Here is a 19614-nt window from a genome sequence, read left to right as displayed (position 1 = left end):
CGGGGCGGGCGGGGCAGACGGGGCGGGGCGGCGGTGACGCGAGAGGGAAGGCGCCCGCCCCACTCACGCGCCGCGCGGCCCCCGGACCGTCGCTGCGTCTCTCGCGTTCAAAAACTGAAGAGAAAAAAAAAAAAAAAAAAAAAAAGACCTGGCTCCTCGTTTCATCCGGAAACCGACGGGCCGGCAGGAAATGACGAAGCAGAGGTCGTCCGGGTCCGCTCGGTAACCGGCTCCCGCGCCCTGCGCGACTCGGGGGGAACAGCCGCGAGCGCGGCGCCGGCCTCGTGCGCTCCCGAGCCCGCAGCGTGAGTGCGGCCCCGCCCGCCGGCCCGCGCGTCACCGCCCCGCCCCGCCCCGCCCCCGGCCCGCGGGCGGCCGGCCTGGGACCCGCGGGCGGGGACCCGGGAACCCGAGCGTGGGCAGGGGACCCGCGGGGGGGTTGGGGGAGCAGGGAATCCGCGTGGGACCCTCGAGCGGGTTGGGGTATTCGCAGGGGGTTAGTGTGGGAGCCGCGGGCGAGGACAGGGCTGCTCCACCTGCCTCCGGCGTCGCGAGGCCGCGCGGGCGGGCAGCCGCGGCCACCTTCCCCAGCGCGAGCCTATCGAGGGCCCGGCGGCCCGGGAGGCGGGTCCCCGGAGGGGTTGCGGGCGGTGGAAACCGGGGAGATCCCCTACCCACTGCACGGGGAGCAGACTCCCGACTTGGTTTTCTTCAGCAAGGAGATCTCACAAGATGTCAGCTGTGTGTGACAGCCCTGTCCCTCGGTTCCCTAGCCTGTGTACCCTTGGGCAAGTTATGTAAGCACTGCTGCCACCTGTTACCAACCTCCTTTCTCTGTAAAATGGAGGTGCAGTGCCTCCCGGCAGGGCTGTGGTGCAAAACACGCGAATAAGTGGACTGCCCAGGCTAGAGGTCCTCCTTGTTAGCTGAAGGCGGCTAGCTGCTTCTCTGGGAACCAAACTTTCAGTGTTTCACAGAGCCGAGAGAAGGAAAACTCCATGCGTCCATGCAGTGGACTTTGTGTTAGCAGCTGCTAAGTGATTCGATCTGGATGCTGTCAGAAAAGAGCAAGGCACTCAGTGAGAGACAGAAGTAATATTCCAGTCAAGATGACAAGTGATGCTCAGTTTTAGAACTGCCTACACATGGTAGCAGGAACCCAAAGTCAGGACTCTTAGTTTTAAAACTTATGACGAAGTCACGTGATCCCTAGAAAGCGGTCTTATTTTTCCATCTAAAAGTTTACCGATTTAACATCAAGCCCTAGGGGGAGTGACTCAAGTGTAGAGTGTCTGCCTAGCAAGTGTGAAACCCTGAGTTCAAATCCCAGCACTGCAAAAAAAAAATCAAGCCCTAGTTAACATTTTGGCAGCTTTTTCTCCGCACATTCATGTTTACTTGAGATTCAATTCCACTCGTCGTAGCATCTTCCTACTGAATTAATCATATCACAGGGAAAATGTGGGAAAAGGTCATTTTTTACTAAGAACCCTAAGTGATACTCAAAGCTTATGACTAGTTGTATTGGCAATCTTGCTGAAATATTAATTTGCCAGAAAAGAGCCATTGTAGTACCCCTGGTATTTTTCTTTAGACTCAGGAGGAAGACTGTAATGGCTTGCATTAACCTTGAAGTGTGCGTGTGTACAGTTGGTTGGACTGGCATGCTAGGGGGGATGATCAAAGTTCAAGCCACATGTGAACCACGGGCCTGCACTATGACCCGAGCTACCCCATTCCTTATTCCTGGCAGCCTTACAAAGCATACCATTGGTCACGACTAAGGAGCAGACAGGAAAGGCCTGCCCTCTGTGCAAATCTTTTACAACTTTTTCTAAAAATAACTGAAGAGCATGTCCCTGGAACCATAGAACAGTAGTATCATTGCATAGCAGCAATGTTGTATAATTCACTTTTACAATTTTATCACTCTGGCTCAGCAGCAGTTAGAAGTCTTTTCTAAATATAATTAAAAGGTGGCATATTTATAGCAGGAGGAAATTAAGCTCTGAGTAGGAGTATATTTATTGAGTGGCACATGAACAGAATTCTGTCAAAGGTTGAAGTAAGAAATTAACCTGATTCTGATCCATTCAGGCATTAGAAAGCAGGTCAGAAACACTTTGGTAATTTGTCAGATAAATGGCACTTGTGCAGTGTCTTGGTGGCCTGCACTGTTTTGTGCCCTGTTTCTTCCTAGGTTTGTTAATAGCTCCCCATCAGGAAAGTCACACTCTTGCTGCCGAATCATCCTGGCCTTCTGCAGTATCTCAAATCATACACTTAAATTCATCTCTTTTTTTGCCAAACATGGTCATTGTTATTTTAACATTTTGGCACCAACAATGGTTAAAATTCCATAAATCATAAAGACAGTTACAGTGCCTGGTCTTCTAAAAGTCTCCATCTCTAAAGCAGGCTGATTAATTACTATAAATAATAATGTAAATTCAGAGAACCTCTGGAATTCAATTTGGAAGAATGGGAATTAAACGTGAATATGCCACATAGCCCTGTACCTCCCACTCTAAAAAAACCAATCTGTAGCAGTCAGTAATATGTAGGAATTGAGCCTGGTCTAATGTTTAAATAATATTTAGCTGTTGAAATTACATTTGTAATTTAAAGTAAGTTCTATTTTTATTGTTCTCTGGCTAAAATTGTTTTCACAAGACTAATGCTTACATTCAACAGACATCAATAGATGTTTTAGAGATTGCTCTTGTCCTCAATGTCAGGACTTATGTTAAATGGCTGTTCGTGACTTTCACTTTATTCTAAATGAACAAAGGAGGTCCCCAACCATCTGACAAGAGACTTCAGATGACAGAAAAAGCAAAACATGCCACCTGACTTAGGAGCAGACCTCTCCTGAATTGCCCTCATTTTATAGAAGAAACGGTAGTACATGCTTATTGACTTATAGAGCCACATCACGAGTAAGGACTGGCTGGTTTGCAGGATAGACTGCAAATGGTTTAGGGAGAGAATTTCTGCCATACCTTCATTGTTGTAGGCAGCTTAGACAAAGACTGCAAAACAACTTCTGGGGCATTCCAGATACTCTCTTTTCTTGGTATTAAAAGAATGACTGTCTTATTCTTAGAAACTACAGTACACTTATCACCTACCATTTGTTTCATTGTTCTCCTTTTTACAAAGTGTTTAAAACAAGGCTTCTGGATTTTCCTCATATATTAAATCATTTTACTTAGACTTAACTTCTATGTCCAACACAATGGAGGCACTCTCGCTTGAAGGAAAAATTCAATTAACTTCTCAAACACTAATAAGAAATCATTCTTTTACTTGCTATTTGATACATTTGTGATTATCACTCTTAACTTTCTGTGAGAATGTCCAAAGAATGCACTTCCTTGAATAGAAGTCACAGCTGTATAAATAGCAAAAAGTAACTTTTTATCCCATAGCTTCTTTCAGTCATAGTTGGCCAGGGGGCTCAAACTCCATCCAGCTCCAGACTTGGGGATGTGCTGGGAGGCTGTCCCTTCTTTCCTAGGCTGCTGTCAGGAGAGCAGCTAGTATTTGAAAGGATTCTCTTGCTTTCATCTGGGTGATGGTTACAATTTGGAAACTGCAGTGACATTTCAACTTTCATCCTTTTAGCAAAATTATTTTTTATCCCACATTTTAGGCTTTATATAGAAGCTGTAATGTTTCAAAGTCAAAAATAAGGGAAAATGTATTATGTGCATTAACAACTTAGATCAGGCCAATAAACTTTTCCTTAAGGGGCCAGATTTAAACTGCTTTAGGCTCTGTGGGCAGAGAGGCAAATTGGGGATATTATGTAGGTAGGCATACTCATTTAAAATGGACCTATTGAGGGGCTGCAGGGGTAGCTAAGTGGTAAAGTGCCTAGCACGTGTGAGTCCCTGGGTTTGAGCCTCTGCACCTGAAAATAGATAAATGAATGCTATGTACCTGTTTAGAAATGTAAAACCGTTTTTGGTTCACAGGCCATAGAGAATGGACAGAGGACTGGACCAGCCAGCAGGCCACATGTTTGCCATCCCTACTTTCTTTCCTTTCTTACAGCCCTATGGCTGGAAGTTACGGAGCAATGGACGATGATGGTTCTATTGATTACACTGTTCACGAGGCCTGGAATGAAGCCACCAATGTTTACTTGATAGTGATCCTTGTTAGCTTTGGTCTCTTCATGTATGCCAAGAGGTAAATTTGTTAGTATCTCCGAGTAGATAAGAAACTGGGGGGTTAAGAGTTTTGCATGTTTTTTTTTTAATCCTACTTAAATGCATAAAAGTAATTTCATCAGAAATTCTGTACTACTCTGAAGGTGCTGTCTCCGCTGACCTCTCCTCCTTGGTCCATTGGTGACCAAGGTTTGGTTTTGAAATCCCTATTGTTTTAAGAGATAAAAGTTTAAATTCAGCTCTATTTTAGAGCCAGCTGCTCTAAGCTTCCAGTGCTGTCACTTCTGCAATTTTATCATCAACTTGGGTTGTTGTCACTTTGCAATGAGCACATTTTCTTTTGGCTCTAGTCCCTGAAATGCAGAAACACTAACTCCTAGGTATTCAGCCAATCACTCTTCACTCAGCTAAAGCTTTTTCCTGTATCTTGTGCATGGTGCTGTCGTAGCACTTCTAAATGGCACAGCTTTTATCTGATTACTTGTTTGTTCTTTAGCTACAAAAACTTGAGCACCTTGAGAAAAAGGACCTTATCTTTTCCTTTGTGTCACTCATGTGCCATGTGGTACAGATTCTTAAAAAAGTATTTTCTGCCTTGATTCCAGATGCCATGGCTTAATTTCACAGCCTCTTTTCTTCCTTCCTGGCTCCTTTCCCCTAAGTATGATAAAAAATACTACTACTAATAAATAAAGGGAGGAGTATACTTTAAAGAGGACAAGCAGTGTTAGCTGCAGTAAATTGTGTCATATGCTTCAGGGAATCATTTAGTCATCTTCTAAGGTAAAAGAAAAAAAAAGTCCTTACATAGTTCAAAAGAATACTCCAGATCTCATGTTTGTTTGGCCTGGGAATATTCAGAGCCCACACTTTCTCTGAGATGCGTAGATTGCCCTTCCCCCTGTCCCCTCACATGGCTGTCCTGGAACAGCTGGACATCGGCCAGGTGGACTCTAGGCAGCAGATGGGAGAACGCTTACATGTCTTCTGCTTGCAGGTAGCAGCTTTCCTCTAAAAAGAGTCACCACCTCCTCCACACTTACCTTTTAAAAGCAGAGACACACTGTTCTTATTTTTAAAAAGGTGTCTCCACTAAGGCCATGCTTTTATTTTTAGGAAACATTTTTATTCATGAATTTGCAAATTTAAGGTCAGCTCACACTCAGTGTATTCTCCACCCCAATAACTTGTTCCTTATTTGGATGACATGAGAGGGGAAGAGAGATTTTTTTGTGTATGCATTTTTTTCATACAATGGCTTTTCTTTTAGAAGTGGGAGAATCACCTTGTTATAGTAAATGGAAGTGTTTAGCATTTCTTTTCTACCGCATACTGCTACATGTACTGCCTGATACTTTTAGTGAGAAAAGAACACTTGAGCCAAGGAATCATCTTACAATGACAAAATAGAAAATAAAATAGACTATTGTCACTTAAGTCCTTTTAATGTAGCTGCTGATTGCCAGGACCATGAGAATAATTCATAATTATAGTCCTGTAGCTGTAGACATTAAAACAAATCTCTCTTCTTCACTGGTTTTGTGTTTAGGAATAAAAGGAAAATTATGAGGATATTCAATGTGCCGCCTGCAGAAGAAACTTTGTCAGAGCCCAACTTTTATGACACAATGAGCAAAATTCGTTTAAGGCAGCAACTGGAAATGTATTCCATATGTAAGTATAGTCTGTGCTAAGCTATATACATAGCATATTTTAAATAGATTTTCTGGAATTGAATCCAATTAGCAAAAGATTATCAAGAATAGCTAGTTATAAAAATGTCATGTCTTGTTCAGATGTTGACACAGTTTTCAGCAAAGGGGGATTTACCACGAAGCCGGCCACTCAGACCCTTTGTGCCTTACCAGTGTCTTCACGTGATTGTGTTGTTATAAATTTTGCAAAAATTGAGATTTTAGCCATCAGTTAAGACCTCTATCTTTTCCATTCTAATTTTTCCTCCTTTGCACTTCCCCTCATATGGGGTGGCATTGAAGTAGCCAAATTACTACCAGCAAAAGTAGTATGGGAATGGCTTCCAGCAGTGTGATAGATGACCTCGAGGCATAAAGCCCAAAGTCATAGCTCAGTATTATATGTCCTATAGTTCTGAAGACTACCAGCAGATGTGGGCAGTGAAAAAAAAAAAAAGATGAATGAATACATCTAAGACATAGCCTTTAATGTCTCCATTTGAAAAAATGAGGTGTGGTTGCCATTGTATACTGTAAAGTGAGAATAGGAAGATGTACCAGGATGCTGCTGTTGTAAAATCAAAGACCAGAATATCCTTTTTATCATCCATGTGTAATATAAATGCTCTGTGTGTCATGCAGGCACAGGACGGGGTGGCACGAGAAGGTGTATGGCAGGTTATTGACGTCCTCTGCTTTGATGGCTGCTTTTTGGGGTTTAAGGAAAAAAGACTGATAATTTTAAAGAAAAATGTCCACAGTAAAAACTCAAGTGTGTGTGTATGCTTTCATGTGTGTACATGTACACATACACATACATAAAAAGCAAAACAGGATGATCAGCAAGATGTTACTGGTGTATCTCTCAGGCATACGGAATTTTGGGTGAAAAATAGAAGTATATATACATACAATCTTCCACAGATGTCCAGGTGCATTTACAAAGTGGTATGTTTACATATAAACTGTATGCTTCATCTGTAGATTACTATGATGTAAATGCTATATAAATAGTTGCTCTACTGTGTTGTTAAGGGAATAATAACAAGAACAAAATCTGAACATGTTCTGTACAGATAATTTATTTCAAGTATTTTCAGTACATGGTTGAATTCTTGGATACAGAAGTCCAACTGTATAGCTTTCAGTCAAGTAGAGCCTGAAAGTTTTCTTCAGCATAAATTGTATCCTAAGAGCCAGTAGCAGTGGTTCCCTTGAGGGGGAAAAACTGGGGAGTCAGCTATAAGACTACTGGATAGTGGGAGCCACTCCACCACTTAGTTCCTTTTGCATTTTGTACGATATGCGTGTGTTACCGGTGCAAAATAAGAAATAAAACTTATTTTGACATAGAATCATTATTCACAGTAGCCAAAGGACAGAAATAACCCAAATGTCCTTGGCAGGTGAATTTATAAAGAAAATATGGTTTGTGAATGCAAAGAACGCTGTTAAGCTTTTAAAAGGAAGGAAACTCTGACCCATGCTACAACATGGATTAACCTGGAAGACATGATGTTAAGTGAAATAAGCCAGTACAGATAGACAAATACTTAACCTATTTCACTTATATGAGGCAAACCACAGAAACAAAAAGTATAATAGCAGTTGTCAGGGCTCTAAAAGGAAGTGTTTAGTGGGTATAAAGTTCTGTTTGGGAAGATGGCGGATGGATGGGTGGATGGTAGTGATGTTTGCACAACATTCCAAATGTACTTAATGCTGCTGAACTGTACACCTGTATAATGATTAAGAGGGTACATTTAATATTATGTATATTTTACAACAATAAGAAATCCTTTAAAATTTAAGTAGTTTGAAAAAGTACACAGAGCCTAAAGCTTTTTTATAGAAAATTATAAGTAAGGAATTAAGTTTTTATTGATTCCTCTTCAAGACAGTTCTCTCTTACCAGTAATATATGCTATGAAACAATTATAAACCCACTTTACTATTGTTTTCTTTTATAATGAAAATGATTAAATTTATCAAAACTCCTGATAAATGTTTGTGGCGTATATTACTTTTCTATTGCTAATATAACAAATTACCTGAGTTTAATGGCTTAAAACAATACAACATAAGTAGGCAATATGTTGTAGGTTATAAGTCATACAGCAATTTCACTGGGCCGAAATTGTTAGTAGGGATCCATTTTTCTGGAGGTTTTAGGAGAAACTCTGTTTTCTTATCCTTTCCCAGTGTCTAAAGGCTGCCTACAGTCCTTGGTTCATGGTCCCATTCCTCTGTTTTCAAAGTCAGGAACATTGACTCTGTCTAACTATTCTTCCGTACTTACATTTCCCTCTGTCTGTGAATTTAGCTAGGAAAAGGTTCTCTGGTTTTAAGGCCAGTATGATTAGGTAAAACTAGTAGGGGATCCAGGGTAATCTCCCTATTTCCATATTCTTACCTTGATCTTATCTCCAAAGTTGCTTTTGAACTGTAAGTAACAGTCACAGATTATGGGGATTGGAATGTGGACATCTTCGGGAGCTGTTATTTTCATAAACAAAAATGAATATTTGTGTGGATTTTCCCACTAAGTGAATTCCAGCTAATAGATCATTCTTAGTTTCATGATATATCTTGTCCTGAGAAAGGCTGCCAGCTCAAGAGGAAATAGCAAACAAGATTCTTTTTCTTAAGGAGAACTCCAGTTCTTTCAAGGCCACAAAAAATCTGAATCTCCTCTGAGCAACATGAGCAAGTGCTAACTCTTTCTTGGCTGGTTAAAACTTGAGTTGGTTGAAAGTTTAAAGCTAAGCAGTTCAGTCACAGTCACAAAGACTTTTAACTCTAATTTCAGGTTAATATAGTTTTCCGTAAATAAGTATTTGTTAGTAAGAAGAAGGCAGAATTGCTTATGTTTTTTCTTCTAGTTAAAATGATGACAGTTATGTTCAATAATTCTCTTAAGTTTGTAAGTTAAAATATAGTCATGTTCCTTACAGTTTGGACAAAAGCATCATTATTAATTTAAGATAGAAATAAAGAGGAAATAAAGGAAGGAAACTATAAAACATTGATAGCCTAATTAATATTTACCCTGTTTTAGAGTTCTGAGTGCTGCTTATGTGTAAATAATCATAATAAAGTAAGGTGAATATGAGCAGTGTTGAGAATTAGAGGATCGTGGAGTATAATTAACTCTCTTTAAAGAAATAGAATTGCTTAAGTCTAAACTAATTCTTTACTGAGATTCATGACTTGATTGTGATTTCGTAATGTTAGCTAGTAATTATTTTGTGCTTTATTAATTTTATCTCTTCTTGCTTTTTTAATAGCAAGGAAGTATGACTATCAGCAGCCACAAAGTCAAGCTGACAGTGTGCAGCTCTCATTGGAATGAAATGGAGAAAACAGCACAGAAGTAGTGAAGCAGTGCAGCAGTCAGCACCACAGCCCTCCACTAAGCCATGAACCTCATTTAAAAACTGCTGCCTGCGTAAAGTCATCTTATGTGTGACTTTTCCCTGCTTTGATGTTAGGTTTTGCTCTTTTTTATTGCTTCTTGCAGTCACTTGTTACACATGTCCAGAGGCCTGAACACAGAGCCTATGTGTGCCCAAAAGGATGCATTGTGACCAGAGATGGGCCATTCCTTGTGAAAATCTGGTTTCTTCAGGGTAAATCAGTGAGAAATTAGAAACATGTCTTTGGGAGCAAGAATCCTGGAGCTATGTCACTTGGTTAAAATAGTTTTGCAGAATTAAAAAATGAAGTTATTCTATTGGAATAACTTTCTCTTAGATTGTGTTCTGTGTTAAGTGCAACATCAATAACAGATTGATTTGTGTTCTTATTAGTGTTAATGATTCTTTAATTGAATTAGTGATATTTGTTTCTTCAGAACTTGTGTAGTGTGCTGTACAACTTATAATCTCTCTTTCATCATGAAGCAGACCCATCTGCTAATTTTAGAAGGTTTCCCCCTTAATTATGTCCCCAGGAGTTGTTTTGTTTTGTCTTTACTCCCGGGGTTCTTTGCTAGCATGGGTTTCTTTAGGTCATACTGGGGCCCTGCTGTTGGACAAGTGGACACCTCTATCTTGGTGTTGCCAGCTTATGCTTCAGTCATCACTGTCACTGTTTTACGTTACTGTCTGCTTTCTCTGCTTCTTTAGCATAAGTTTTGCTGAAGACCCTCTTGTACCATTTGGTACTGTACAATGAAATATTTTTATATAGTTTTTCATGTTTATCTAAATAAAAGCTATTTGGAGGTGGTAACAAGGAAATTCAGCTACCTGTATAACTCAAATAATCTGCTTTTAAATTAAACATATTCTTAAGCGTTAGCAAATTATTTCTTGTATTATTTCCTTTTCTCTTTATTGTTTTGCTTTGTTTTGGTTTTGAAACAGGGTCTTACTATTGTAGCCCAGGCTGGCCTTGAACTTGAGATTCTTCTGCCTCTGCCTTGAGTGCTGGAATTAGATATGCACACCACGCTTGCCCTTTTCTCTTTATTCTTGTGAAATTAAAGAGTATAACTTTTAAATGAAAATTTAAGGTTTAGACTAAATAAAGTCATTCAGGGAAATTGCATTTACTTTTAAAATTTATTTATATCATTCAGAACTGTATTGTACAAAGTGCTTTGTTGACCAGATGAAATAGTTCTTAACTCTCAAATGGAGGCTGGAGGTAGCAGAGAGGCCAGGGGACAGTCTTAAGCCTTGCTATAGAAGGAGGAGGTGAGGGGCAGGGTCACAGATAATGAACTAACAACAGGTTTCAAATTCCCAATGAAATTTGGACGCCCTCCCCAATGTTTCCACGGGCAGAACATTTAATTGGGAGAAGCAGGGTTTTACTTGTCACTGATGTTGCAAACCTGGAAAAGTTGTAAAAACTGGCTATCGTATGACTTATAAAAATAATGTACATAAGTAAATATAAACCACACAAGGAAATCAATTGTTTTATTTGCATCCACTAGAGAGAGACAGACATAACTAAAAACTGGTGAACAACAGCCCTTGGCAAGTGAGAGGATGAATTCCTCTGCATTTTCCCTTAAACCTAAGTGTTAGGAATCACACACACCCCGCCGGCAGGAACAGCAGGTCCAACTTTGAAGTTTCTTCCCTGCTTCAACAGCTGAGCTGCGAAAAGGTGGAAGTCCTGCAGCCACACTTCAAAGTGACCCCAGCTGACCACCCTGCTCCTGCCCCCGCACCCACTGAGGATTCTATGGAACTGTTTTCTTTGGAAGAAAACTGGAGTGACTAACAAAGTAGTAATGAGCACTCATGTTCTTCCTTTCCTTCTTCCCTCTTACCAAGTAAGATCCAGCAGGAAGCACTGGTCAGCCTGGATTGGCACACAGCATAAGTTTGTTTTAAGTTCGATGACTGGATGTCCAGTTGATGCCAGCCAGCTGCACCAAGGGAAGAAGTTAGCCTTCAAAAGGCACAGTTAGCCTCACGCTGTGTCAGGTTGAGCTGTTTGTGTGATTCATCAGAAAATCAAAGGCAGGGTTTATGACAAAATCATTGTAACGTCAGGCCTCTGTTCAAAATGAGACAGAGTAGACTGGGGCTTGCTCTTAATTGATTTCCCACTTGAATCTCTAATGAACACAGTCAAACTTACACAAAACTACATGGAAGAAAAATGCCCTATCTCTTCCCTTTTTTGTCCCTCTCATCCTTCTATGTGCCTGTGTGGGTGGGGCAGGTCTTGTGTGAAGATTTGAGACTGGTGTTGAGGAACTGAGCTGAGAACTAGGGTGGAGCAGGCATGGAAACTTTGCCTGACCTCTAACCCCAGTGAGACTAAGATTGGGTGGGACTTTTGCATTGGCCTCTATGCTAATGTATCCCTGCCTTTATGGAGACACAGAGAAAACAAAAACCACTTATGCAAATGACTAATATTCTACATGCCAGGTAGGAAGGTGAGATGAGAGGCCACTCACCTGCCAGGCACATGAGGCCAGCCCCAAGACTCAGGCAGCAGTAGCACTGCATTGCTCTCCTCATTGATGTTTGATGTTTATAACTCGAGTTTCTTTTCTTCCATTTGGAGAAACAACAGAGGTCTCACTTACATGGCTCCATCCTTGAGATGTTCATAAAATATATTTTAACACATTTCAAATTACCTGAAGAAAGCAATTAACTTGATGTTCTTAAACTTAACTGCAAATAGTTTTGGCTAAAGAAATCTGAGTTTCTTAAGAAAATGCACCACGTAATGTAGTTGTGAAAGGACAAGTAAATGTGTTTTATCATTTTCATTGTTTTTTAGATGGGGGATGGGGTTGCATCTCTGAATACCATTTTTATTTTGAAATTTAAAAAATCAGGTCTAGGGTACATAGCTCAGTGGTAAAGTGCTTGCCTCTGGATTTAGTCCCCAGATACACACACACACATGAAATACTTTAAACACTGGGCCCATTCAAGTGACTATAATTTAATACAATTCTGGTATCTGAAAGGATTTTTAGCACCTAGTATTAGCATAATAACTAGCCCAAAGAAAGTGCTCAGTAAATACTTGCTAAATTAATTTACTTGTAAACAGTGGTAGAATTGATGTTTTACTTTTGTGTTTTTAAAGCGTTGGTAGGTGCTGCTTCTGGTAGTGGCAGAGTGACTGTGTCAGATTGACTCCTACAGATAATGGCTATGAGCTTGAACAATTGATAAACAACTCTTCAAAGGTGATCAGAAGCATATTGACCAGAGGAAGACAACCCTTGAAAGAGGCCTGCGTTGCTTGAGATTTTGTTTCTAGGACCCGAGGGATACCAGTGTGAAGGTTCTGAGCTTTTAGTCTGCTTTTCAGGTGCCTTCAGGCCCAAGTGAAGAGTTAGTGCTTTTTAGCAAAAGCAGTCTCTAGGTCCCTATTATATAACTATAAATATGTTTAGAGGAAAGGAATTTAATCAAAATAGTTATATCAGGATAAATGACATAATTTTAAATAAATGACAATTAAAAGGACTGATAAGCAGCAGGTCTTATGTGAGATACTAAAGGAAGCTGTTTGATCTAAAGAGAAATGATAACAGATGGAAACTCAGATTTAAGCAAATGAGAGGCATAACAAATGAAATACGGGGAGAGATGACGGGATAAGTGGGGCTTTTAGCAAATTGGGATAAAAAGCACATAGGAGGTTCTTGTACTACTATAACTTTTTAAAATTGTTTTTAAAGTTATAGAAAAGTATTTATAGATCAGTCTCTTAGCAAATCAGATTTTATTTTTTGTATAATACCAACCATCAGCAAGACTGAAAAACAGGAAAGTTGCCTGTATTAGTCTATCTTCTGTTGCTATAACAAAATACTTGAGGCTGGGAACTTTATAAAGAAAACAGGGAGGCAGAAAGAGCCTTCAATCGGAATATGAAGCTTTCAGATATTAAAAAACATTGCTATTGTGACAGATAAGAAAGCCTTTGGGTCTTCTGAAATCATCATTAAGCAGTTAACTGAACTCATCCTACTCATTTAGCCACCTCTTCCAATTCTGCCCCCTCTACATATTAGCTTAAACATTAACAATCAGAATGTCACCTCTTTCTTATCAAAATTGTTAATTACATTGAAACTCCTGTTTAAAAAAAATAAGGAGTAGTTATACAGTTTTTATATCAGTGTAAAATAGGGTTCTGTCAACTCTACTGTTGTCACCTATAAGATGGGAAGATAGCTGATAGCATAATGATCTTTTGGTCACCATTATACAAGGGAGTGAGAATGAACACTGTGAGTGACTTGGTACTGAGCTTCTGCAGTAATGAGGAATGCAAAGATGAGATGGGAAAGAAATGTCTTCCAGGATAAAAAAAAAAAAGGTGAGGTACAAAGGAAGGTTTGTGGAAAGCTGATTTCTGGAGGACATATAGTAAAATATTGTTTTATGAATGATTTTTGGACTTAGGGCTGGTGTTAAAAAAAAAACAAACCACTACTGATAACCAAAGTTTTCCTTGATTCAATGTAGACTCTCACACATATAAGTGCTTAATAAATGTTTTCTTAGTTAGGTCAGATTGAGTCTCATAGTGTTATGCTGTCCCAGAAAGCAACCAGACCTGTGGAATAACCTCATTCTAACAGATTTTAATTTTTTACAGCACAAAAGAGAGCAACAGTAATTCTACTATTCTTACAACTTTTTGCTGGCTGTCCAGAACACTTTTCAAAAATGATTCAGTTCCAACAATTTATCATGTTAATAGCCTCCAAAAAACAAAACAGGAAGAGGGACTTCTCCCCCCAGAATATTCTGGAATAAAGCATATTATGTATTTTTAAGCAGGTTGGGGATGTAACTCAATGATAGAGTAGTTGCCTGCGCATATGAGGCCCTAGGTTCCATCCCCAACACCACAGACCCAGTTTTCTTTTTGAATTGGTATACATTAATAATACTAGAGAATGTCATTATGGTAATTCCATACATGTGTACAGTGTGTCTGGAACATGTTCACACACACGCCCTGCCATTATATTTCCTTCTCCCCTTCTCCTTTTTTCAAACAGTGTTTGGTGAGTTTCATTATGCTGTCTTCCTACATATATATGTAGCATGCTTCTTCAGTGTCCTGTACAATTCTTCAAAAATTGTTGTAGTCATTAACTCTCAATTTATCATGTCAAAGAAAATAATTTCATGAAAATTCCTCAAAAAACAAATAATCAAGTTATATATTTGCCTTTCCAAATTAGTTTGCAATACCACTATTTTAACTGGTGTACAAATTTACACTAACAATAATGACTACAAACATAAAGCTATTTGAATTAAGAAAAGATGAGCTATAAAAAATTGCCACTAATCTATAAAGTTACCAACTAGGTTTGGGCAATCTTGAGTGGACCAATCTCAATTTTAAAAGTCAGCATAGTTCAGGTGATTGCTTTTACAATTAAGGTTCTCCGTCCTCTATTCAGATTGCACTACCATATCAGTACCATGTCAAAACATCACATTCTGAATTCATTTAAGTTTCCATCTTCTACCATCTATAGTTCTGCAGCAAAGTCTAGCATGCCGTTAGCGTTAATGTATGAGTAAAACATTGATCAAACATTGTTTATTGGACACTCACTACAATCAAGGAACTACGGCAATAGTACAGAGTGTCAGAGGGGATGCTGGCCTCACTGAGTGCACCCTTGTGTTGTCAAAGCTTTTATTAGCAAATCTCTTTGGGAAAAGAGTTATTTTCTTTTTTCCTTGAGACTTTTGATCATCAGAGTCAGCTTTCTCTTTTTATCTTCAAGACCTGGATGTCCTCCACAGAGGCCTGGAGACTGGGTTTTAGAAACGCTAGTACCAAGGACAGATTTTCATTTATCTACAAAGTACGAATGAATAAAGGTGGTTGGAAATTTAATTACTCAAAATTTGCTTATTCAATTGAATCAAACTTAAGGTTTTGGCCACTTCTTAGATGCCTTATTTAAATGGCTTGTGGCCTGTTGCCATGGTGAAATAGAATTAATAACAGTTCTTACTTAGGCTAACTTAATGCTTGTCAGATATGCCTTTTCTTTGTTCATGAAAAAAAAAAAAAAACAGACCCAAGCAAATCTAGCAGGCTTCAAAAGGATTCTAAATTTTTAGAAACACCAGTTACAACTGAGGAGAAATTTGAGATGAGCATACTAACCAACATATGACAAATACAGACACTGTCCTTCTGGCTACCAGCTTTGATAGAAGCTTGGCATTTGCTTTTTCAAGCTGTTTGAGAATAAATTTAGCTTGAAATACTTCTGAATGGAAGGAAATCATTTCATGGTCCAAATAATCTTTTCCCTTTTGAATTCTATTGAAACTTGTCACTACTGGCCAATCAAAAGGGTCTTGGTTCATCCTTCTAAGAAATGAAAGTAGAGTAAACTTGGTTTTGTTATATTAAATCACACTTAATATAATCAAAGTAGACTCTCTTTTTGTGCATGGTAGGACAATTTTGAAAGCACCAGTGCAGACAGACAGTGGACCGCTTAAAGGTCTAATTAATGGAACACAGAATTGCAAACCTGAGTTTGAACCTGTTTCAATCTGTGCTGAATCTGTTTGCCTTTGAACCCAAGAGTTTACCTCCCTTTGTTCATCTGTGAAATGGGAACAAGACTACCTTTTCCCCAAGGACACCCAGACTCTAAATGGGACACAATTTAAGACCCTTGGAAGGCAAGGTAAAGATTGTTGGTGATGTTGTCAATATTCTTTTAATGCATATTTATGAGTTTGAAAGAACAAAATCAGGCCTAGGCAGAGTCTCTAGCCCCTTCAGGCTACTACAGTATGAATCCTTTTGCTTTCTCTACAGTCCCAGGAAAAGCTGCTGTCTAAAGAAACATTTTAAAGTATTTTGAACCAAACATGAATCTGAACCAAATTGTCTTCTATGAACACGAGACTAGGAATCAGTTACTTTGACTACATTTTAAAAACTTTCAGTTATCATATCATCCTTCAAGTAATGTTAATATGCCCATTTTTCAGATGGGGCTGTGGTGAGAGGGGAGAGGCCCAATGATGAGAAGTAGAACCATGCCATCTCTTGCGAACCTTCCTACTCTGTTTCTCATAATGGGAACAGAACGACTGGTAGGTGTGAGCACTGACTTAGTAAGAGAACAGCACAGCTCTGATGCCTGCGAATAATGCAGCATGCTTAATTTATCAGATCACAAAGCCTTAGTCAAGTCCCTTGGAGATAAATGCCAGCAGGCAATTAATCCTAAACACCCAAATAGGAGGGATTTTTTTCTTTTTATCCATTTGATTGCCCCATGGTTTATAAATCACAGGTCTGTTTAGTTCGCTTTGTACCAGACAAGTCTAGGCACGTAAGGTTTGCAACAGTTCAACAAAGCCACTTAACATACTTGGTTGTCATCTAAATTATGGCTTTGAAAACAAAAGGAGACAAGCTGTTTTACAGTGATAGGCAGGTTTACATAAATCGCTGCACAAGCTGAATTCAGAATAACTTCACTACATATTGAAAAAATTCTTCCATTGACACTCTGCCACAACACTCTGTGATGTTCTGGAAAATATTCCCAGTGATTAATAAATGCACACAAAGATTCTAGTGTACCTTTTTCTCTTCTGCTGTGCATTCCTTCCGTAAGTCATGGTATCTTCAGTCCCCCAGGCTTTCCATGGATGATTGGATAGCATTCAGCTTTTCCTCCAAAGTACCTATCCACATCATAGACAGAGAAACAAAGTCAAAGACAGCTGGAGGAGAACGGCAGGGCTTGACTGGCTCATTTGCTTCCCCTTCTGTCTCTCTTTGATACGGTTTTCATTCAGTGACTCAGGAATATCCAAGTTTAAGAAATAGAAAGAAAAAGGCTCCTGAAGTTCAGGTACATTCTGTGACCTAGAGCCCTGTGGGAGGGTAGACACTTCAGGGTTAGCAGTGTGAGCTGGGCCCAGAGACAGACATGGATTTAAATCCTGGTTCTGTTTCCTTCCATCTGGGCTCTGTGCCTCAGCTGCAAAATGCAGGCAGGAACTTCCACCTCAAAGATCCATACCCAGTGTTACCTACTCAGGAGGCCTACTTGCTTTTAGCCGGTCTATACTATTTAGGCCAAAAATAAAGTCAAACATTACTAGAAGGATCAGGGAAAAAGACCATTGGTAGGAGTGAATATTTGTATTATATAATTAAAAAAGAATGACGTTACTTATATTCAATGACACACAGCAACAAAGCTCCATGCATGAATCATGCCAGTCTTGCTTTAATGAATCAGCAAGAACCACTTAGATCCCAGGCACAAGTGGCTCACCTCTGTAATCCCAGCTACCTGGGAGGCTGAGATCAGGAGGATCAAGTTTTGAGGCCAGCCCCAGCAAATAGTTTGCAAGACCCATCTCCAAAATAACCAGAGCAACAAATGGACTGGAGGTGTGGGTCAAGCAGTGGAGTGCCTGCTTTGCAAAGCACAAAGCCCTAAGTTCAAACCCCAGGTCCCCCCTCCACACACACACAAGAAAGAAACACTTAGAATCATCATAGTAGGATATACTGGGTGTTGGGCAGACCTTGATTTTAATTTTAGCATTATTCCTTGAGCAATTTTTCCTTTCTTTCTGTAATTTTTTTTTTGAGGCAAGTTCTCATGGCTTTGATCTTTCAATTCTCCTGCCTCAGCATGGGGTGGTGGAATTACAGATATACATCATCACACCCAGCTTCTTGAACAATTTATTTTTGCTCTTTGGATTTCTTTTTTCTGACAGTACTAGGGTTTGAACTCAGGGCCTCATACTTGCTAGGCAGGTGCTCTACCACTTGAGCTACTCCACCAGGCACTGCTCTTTGGATTTCTCATCTTTCTACCTTTTTGGGTCCTTCCACCAAGCACCAAATTACTATGTAAATTTTCCATTTTCATGTGACTATAAATGTAAAGTTAGAATGAATGACCTTATAGATAGTAACAGAGTAAACGTAGCAATATACATGATCAATGTTGTTAATTTCAAAAGATGAATCAAATTGTGATGAGGACGCAAGATTTCAGTACTGGTAAACATCGGAGTGCCCACTTGAAGAGTAAAAAGTGTAGACAGAAGCAAAGGGTGTGGCTCAATGATAGAGCGTATGCTTAGCATATATAATAACTTCAGTTCAAACTCAGCACCAAAAACAAAGAAGCAGCAACCCCAAAACTGTAAACAGTAAAGAAAAGGATCATTAGATAACAAGTTGAATGTGTGAGTTCTCTTCTATGTGACTACTAAAAGAACCAAAAAATGCTTTTGCTATGATAACTATGTATTGAACAAGACAGTATTATCTCCAGAGAAAACTGTGAACATTATAACTATTCTCCATTAGAAAATACATAAAGCAGTATTTTCAGGATATTTTCCTTACAAGGAAAAGGGAATACAGGGGTATCTTAAGAAATCCAGGGCTTCATGAGGGATCAGAACCAACAACTGGGAATCTGCCAGGAACCAAGAAGATCCAGTTTCTCTCCCCTTCCCCCACAAGCTCTTACTATGCTTCTCTCTTCACGACAGCAGTCTTCTCTCAGCAGACCCTCTCTCAGTCCATGATCCTCTCAGTGCAGATGTCCTGAAGGGCTGCCCGCACCTATCTGAACTTGAAAGGCCAGCATCTGCTGTGACTAGCTCAGTCTGTCTGAGCCCCAGCTCCAAATTCAGGAGAGAGACTCTGACTCACTCAGCATTAGTCAAGTGTTCAGTGATGGTCTTTGTGATGGTGGGTTAAGAGACCATAGGAGTGGAAGGCTCTTGACTACAGCATTGGCGGGGTGAGAGGAAATGACTTATGAGAAGCCAATGTAGACAATGGCATGCACACTAAAGTGAGTCATTCCTTCCTTCCACCATCGCTGCACTAACCCGAGTCAAACCATGCCGGGGATTTAAGGATGAGTAATACCCAGTCCCTGCCCTTGAGGAGTTCAGACTTCAGAAAACAGACAGAATATCTAAAAATGTCCTTTAAAGGGGTTAAAATAAAAGAAGAATGAATAAAGTAATTCAGGATCCTACGGTAGGTTATGAATAATTTCACAAAGTGGACAACAGCAGAATAATCTGAAAGAATGAATAATAAAACTCACACACAAAAAATTAATTTGCTCACATCAAAATTGGGAATTTTTCTTGAATGAAGGACAGCGTGGATGAGGTTAACAGAAATGGCAGGCCAAAGAGATGTTTGCAGCACCTGAAACTTACTGATGTAATGCAAATCAGTAA

General features: G+C 39.7%; 2 protein-coding genes and 1 long non-coding RNA gene across 9 annotated transcripts in view; 1 reads left to right on the top strand and 2 right to left on the bottom strand.

Moving 5' to 3' along the window:
- Positions 1 to 776, bottom strand: part of Slc20a2 (solute carrier family 20 member 2) — a 92086-nt gene extending 91310 nt beyond the window's left edge. Inside the window, exon 1 of one of the 3 annotated variants that reach the window (XM_020179459.2) lies at positions 675 to 776. The gene's annotated coding sequence lies outside the window, so the exon portion shown is untranslated. The other 2 variants (XM_074054586.1, XM_020179462.2) reach the window with 2 other exon arrangements.
- On the top strand, positions 82 to 10181 carry Smim19 (small integral membrane protein 19). 4 transcript variants are annotated; one of them, XM_020179467.2, is made up of 4 exons: positions 82 to 222; positions 4060 to 4197; positions 5728 to 5852; positions 9160 to 10181. In XM_020179467.2, the coding sequence occupies exons 1-4, from the start codon at positions 191 to 193 to the stop codon at positions 9222 to 9224; spliced, it is 360 nt and encodes a 119-aa protein (XP_020035056.1). In that variant the 5' UTR covers positions 82 to 190; the 3' UTR covers positions 9225 to 10181. The 4 variants fall into 4 exon arrangements, with proteins under 4 accessions (XP_020035056.1, XP_020035060.1, XP_020035059.1 ...); XM_020179471.2 differs by having other exon boundaries at positions 130 to 222; positions 3981 to 4197; XM_020179470.2 differs by having other exon boundaries at positions 166 to 305; positions 3981 to 4197.
- A 591-nt stretch (positions 10182 to 10772) lies between these two features.
- On the bottom strand, positions 10773 to 19155 carry LOC141416860 (uncharacterized). Of its 2 annotated transcripts, XR_012441434.1 has the most exons (5): positions 18885 to 19155; positions 16961 to 17064; positions 11799 to 11941; positions 11160 to 11258; positions 10773 to 10983 (listed from the first exon to the last, which is right to left on the bottom strand). It is a non-coding gene; the product is annotated as an uncharacterized lncRNA (long non-coding RNA). The 2 variants fall into 2 exon arrangements; XR_012441433.1 differs by having other exon boundaries at positions 10773 to 11258.
- Positions 19156 to 19614: the final 459 nt, after the last annotated feature.

The sequence above is a fragment of the Castor canadensis genome, chromosome 14 (assembly GCF_047511655.1).
Source record: "Castor canadensis chromosome 14, mCasCan1.hap1v2, whole genome shotgun sequence".
Taxonomy (NCBI): Eukaryota; Metazoa; Chordata; class Mammalia; order Rodentia; family Castoridae; genus Castor; species Castor canadensis.
This window is presented reverse-complemented; position numbering and strand designations above follow the sequence as displayed.

Bases quoted from the DNA above. Each gene is read 5' to 3' on its own strand.
- Smim19 (XM_020179467.2), top strand. From the start codon at position 191: ATGACGAAGCAGAGGTCGTCCGGGTCCGCTCG. The intron at 4,198-5,727 runs GTAAATTTGTTA...TTTTGTGTTTAG, and splicing joins CTCTTCATGTATGCCAAGAG to GAATAAAAGGAAAATTATGA. The intron at 5,853-9,159 runs GTAAGTATAGTC...CTTTTTTAATAG, and splicing joins ACTGGAAATGTATTCCATAT to CAAGGAAGTATGACTATCAG.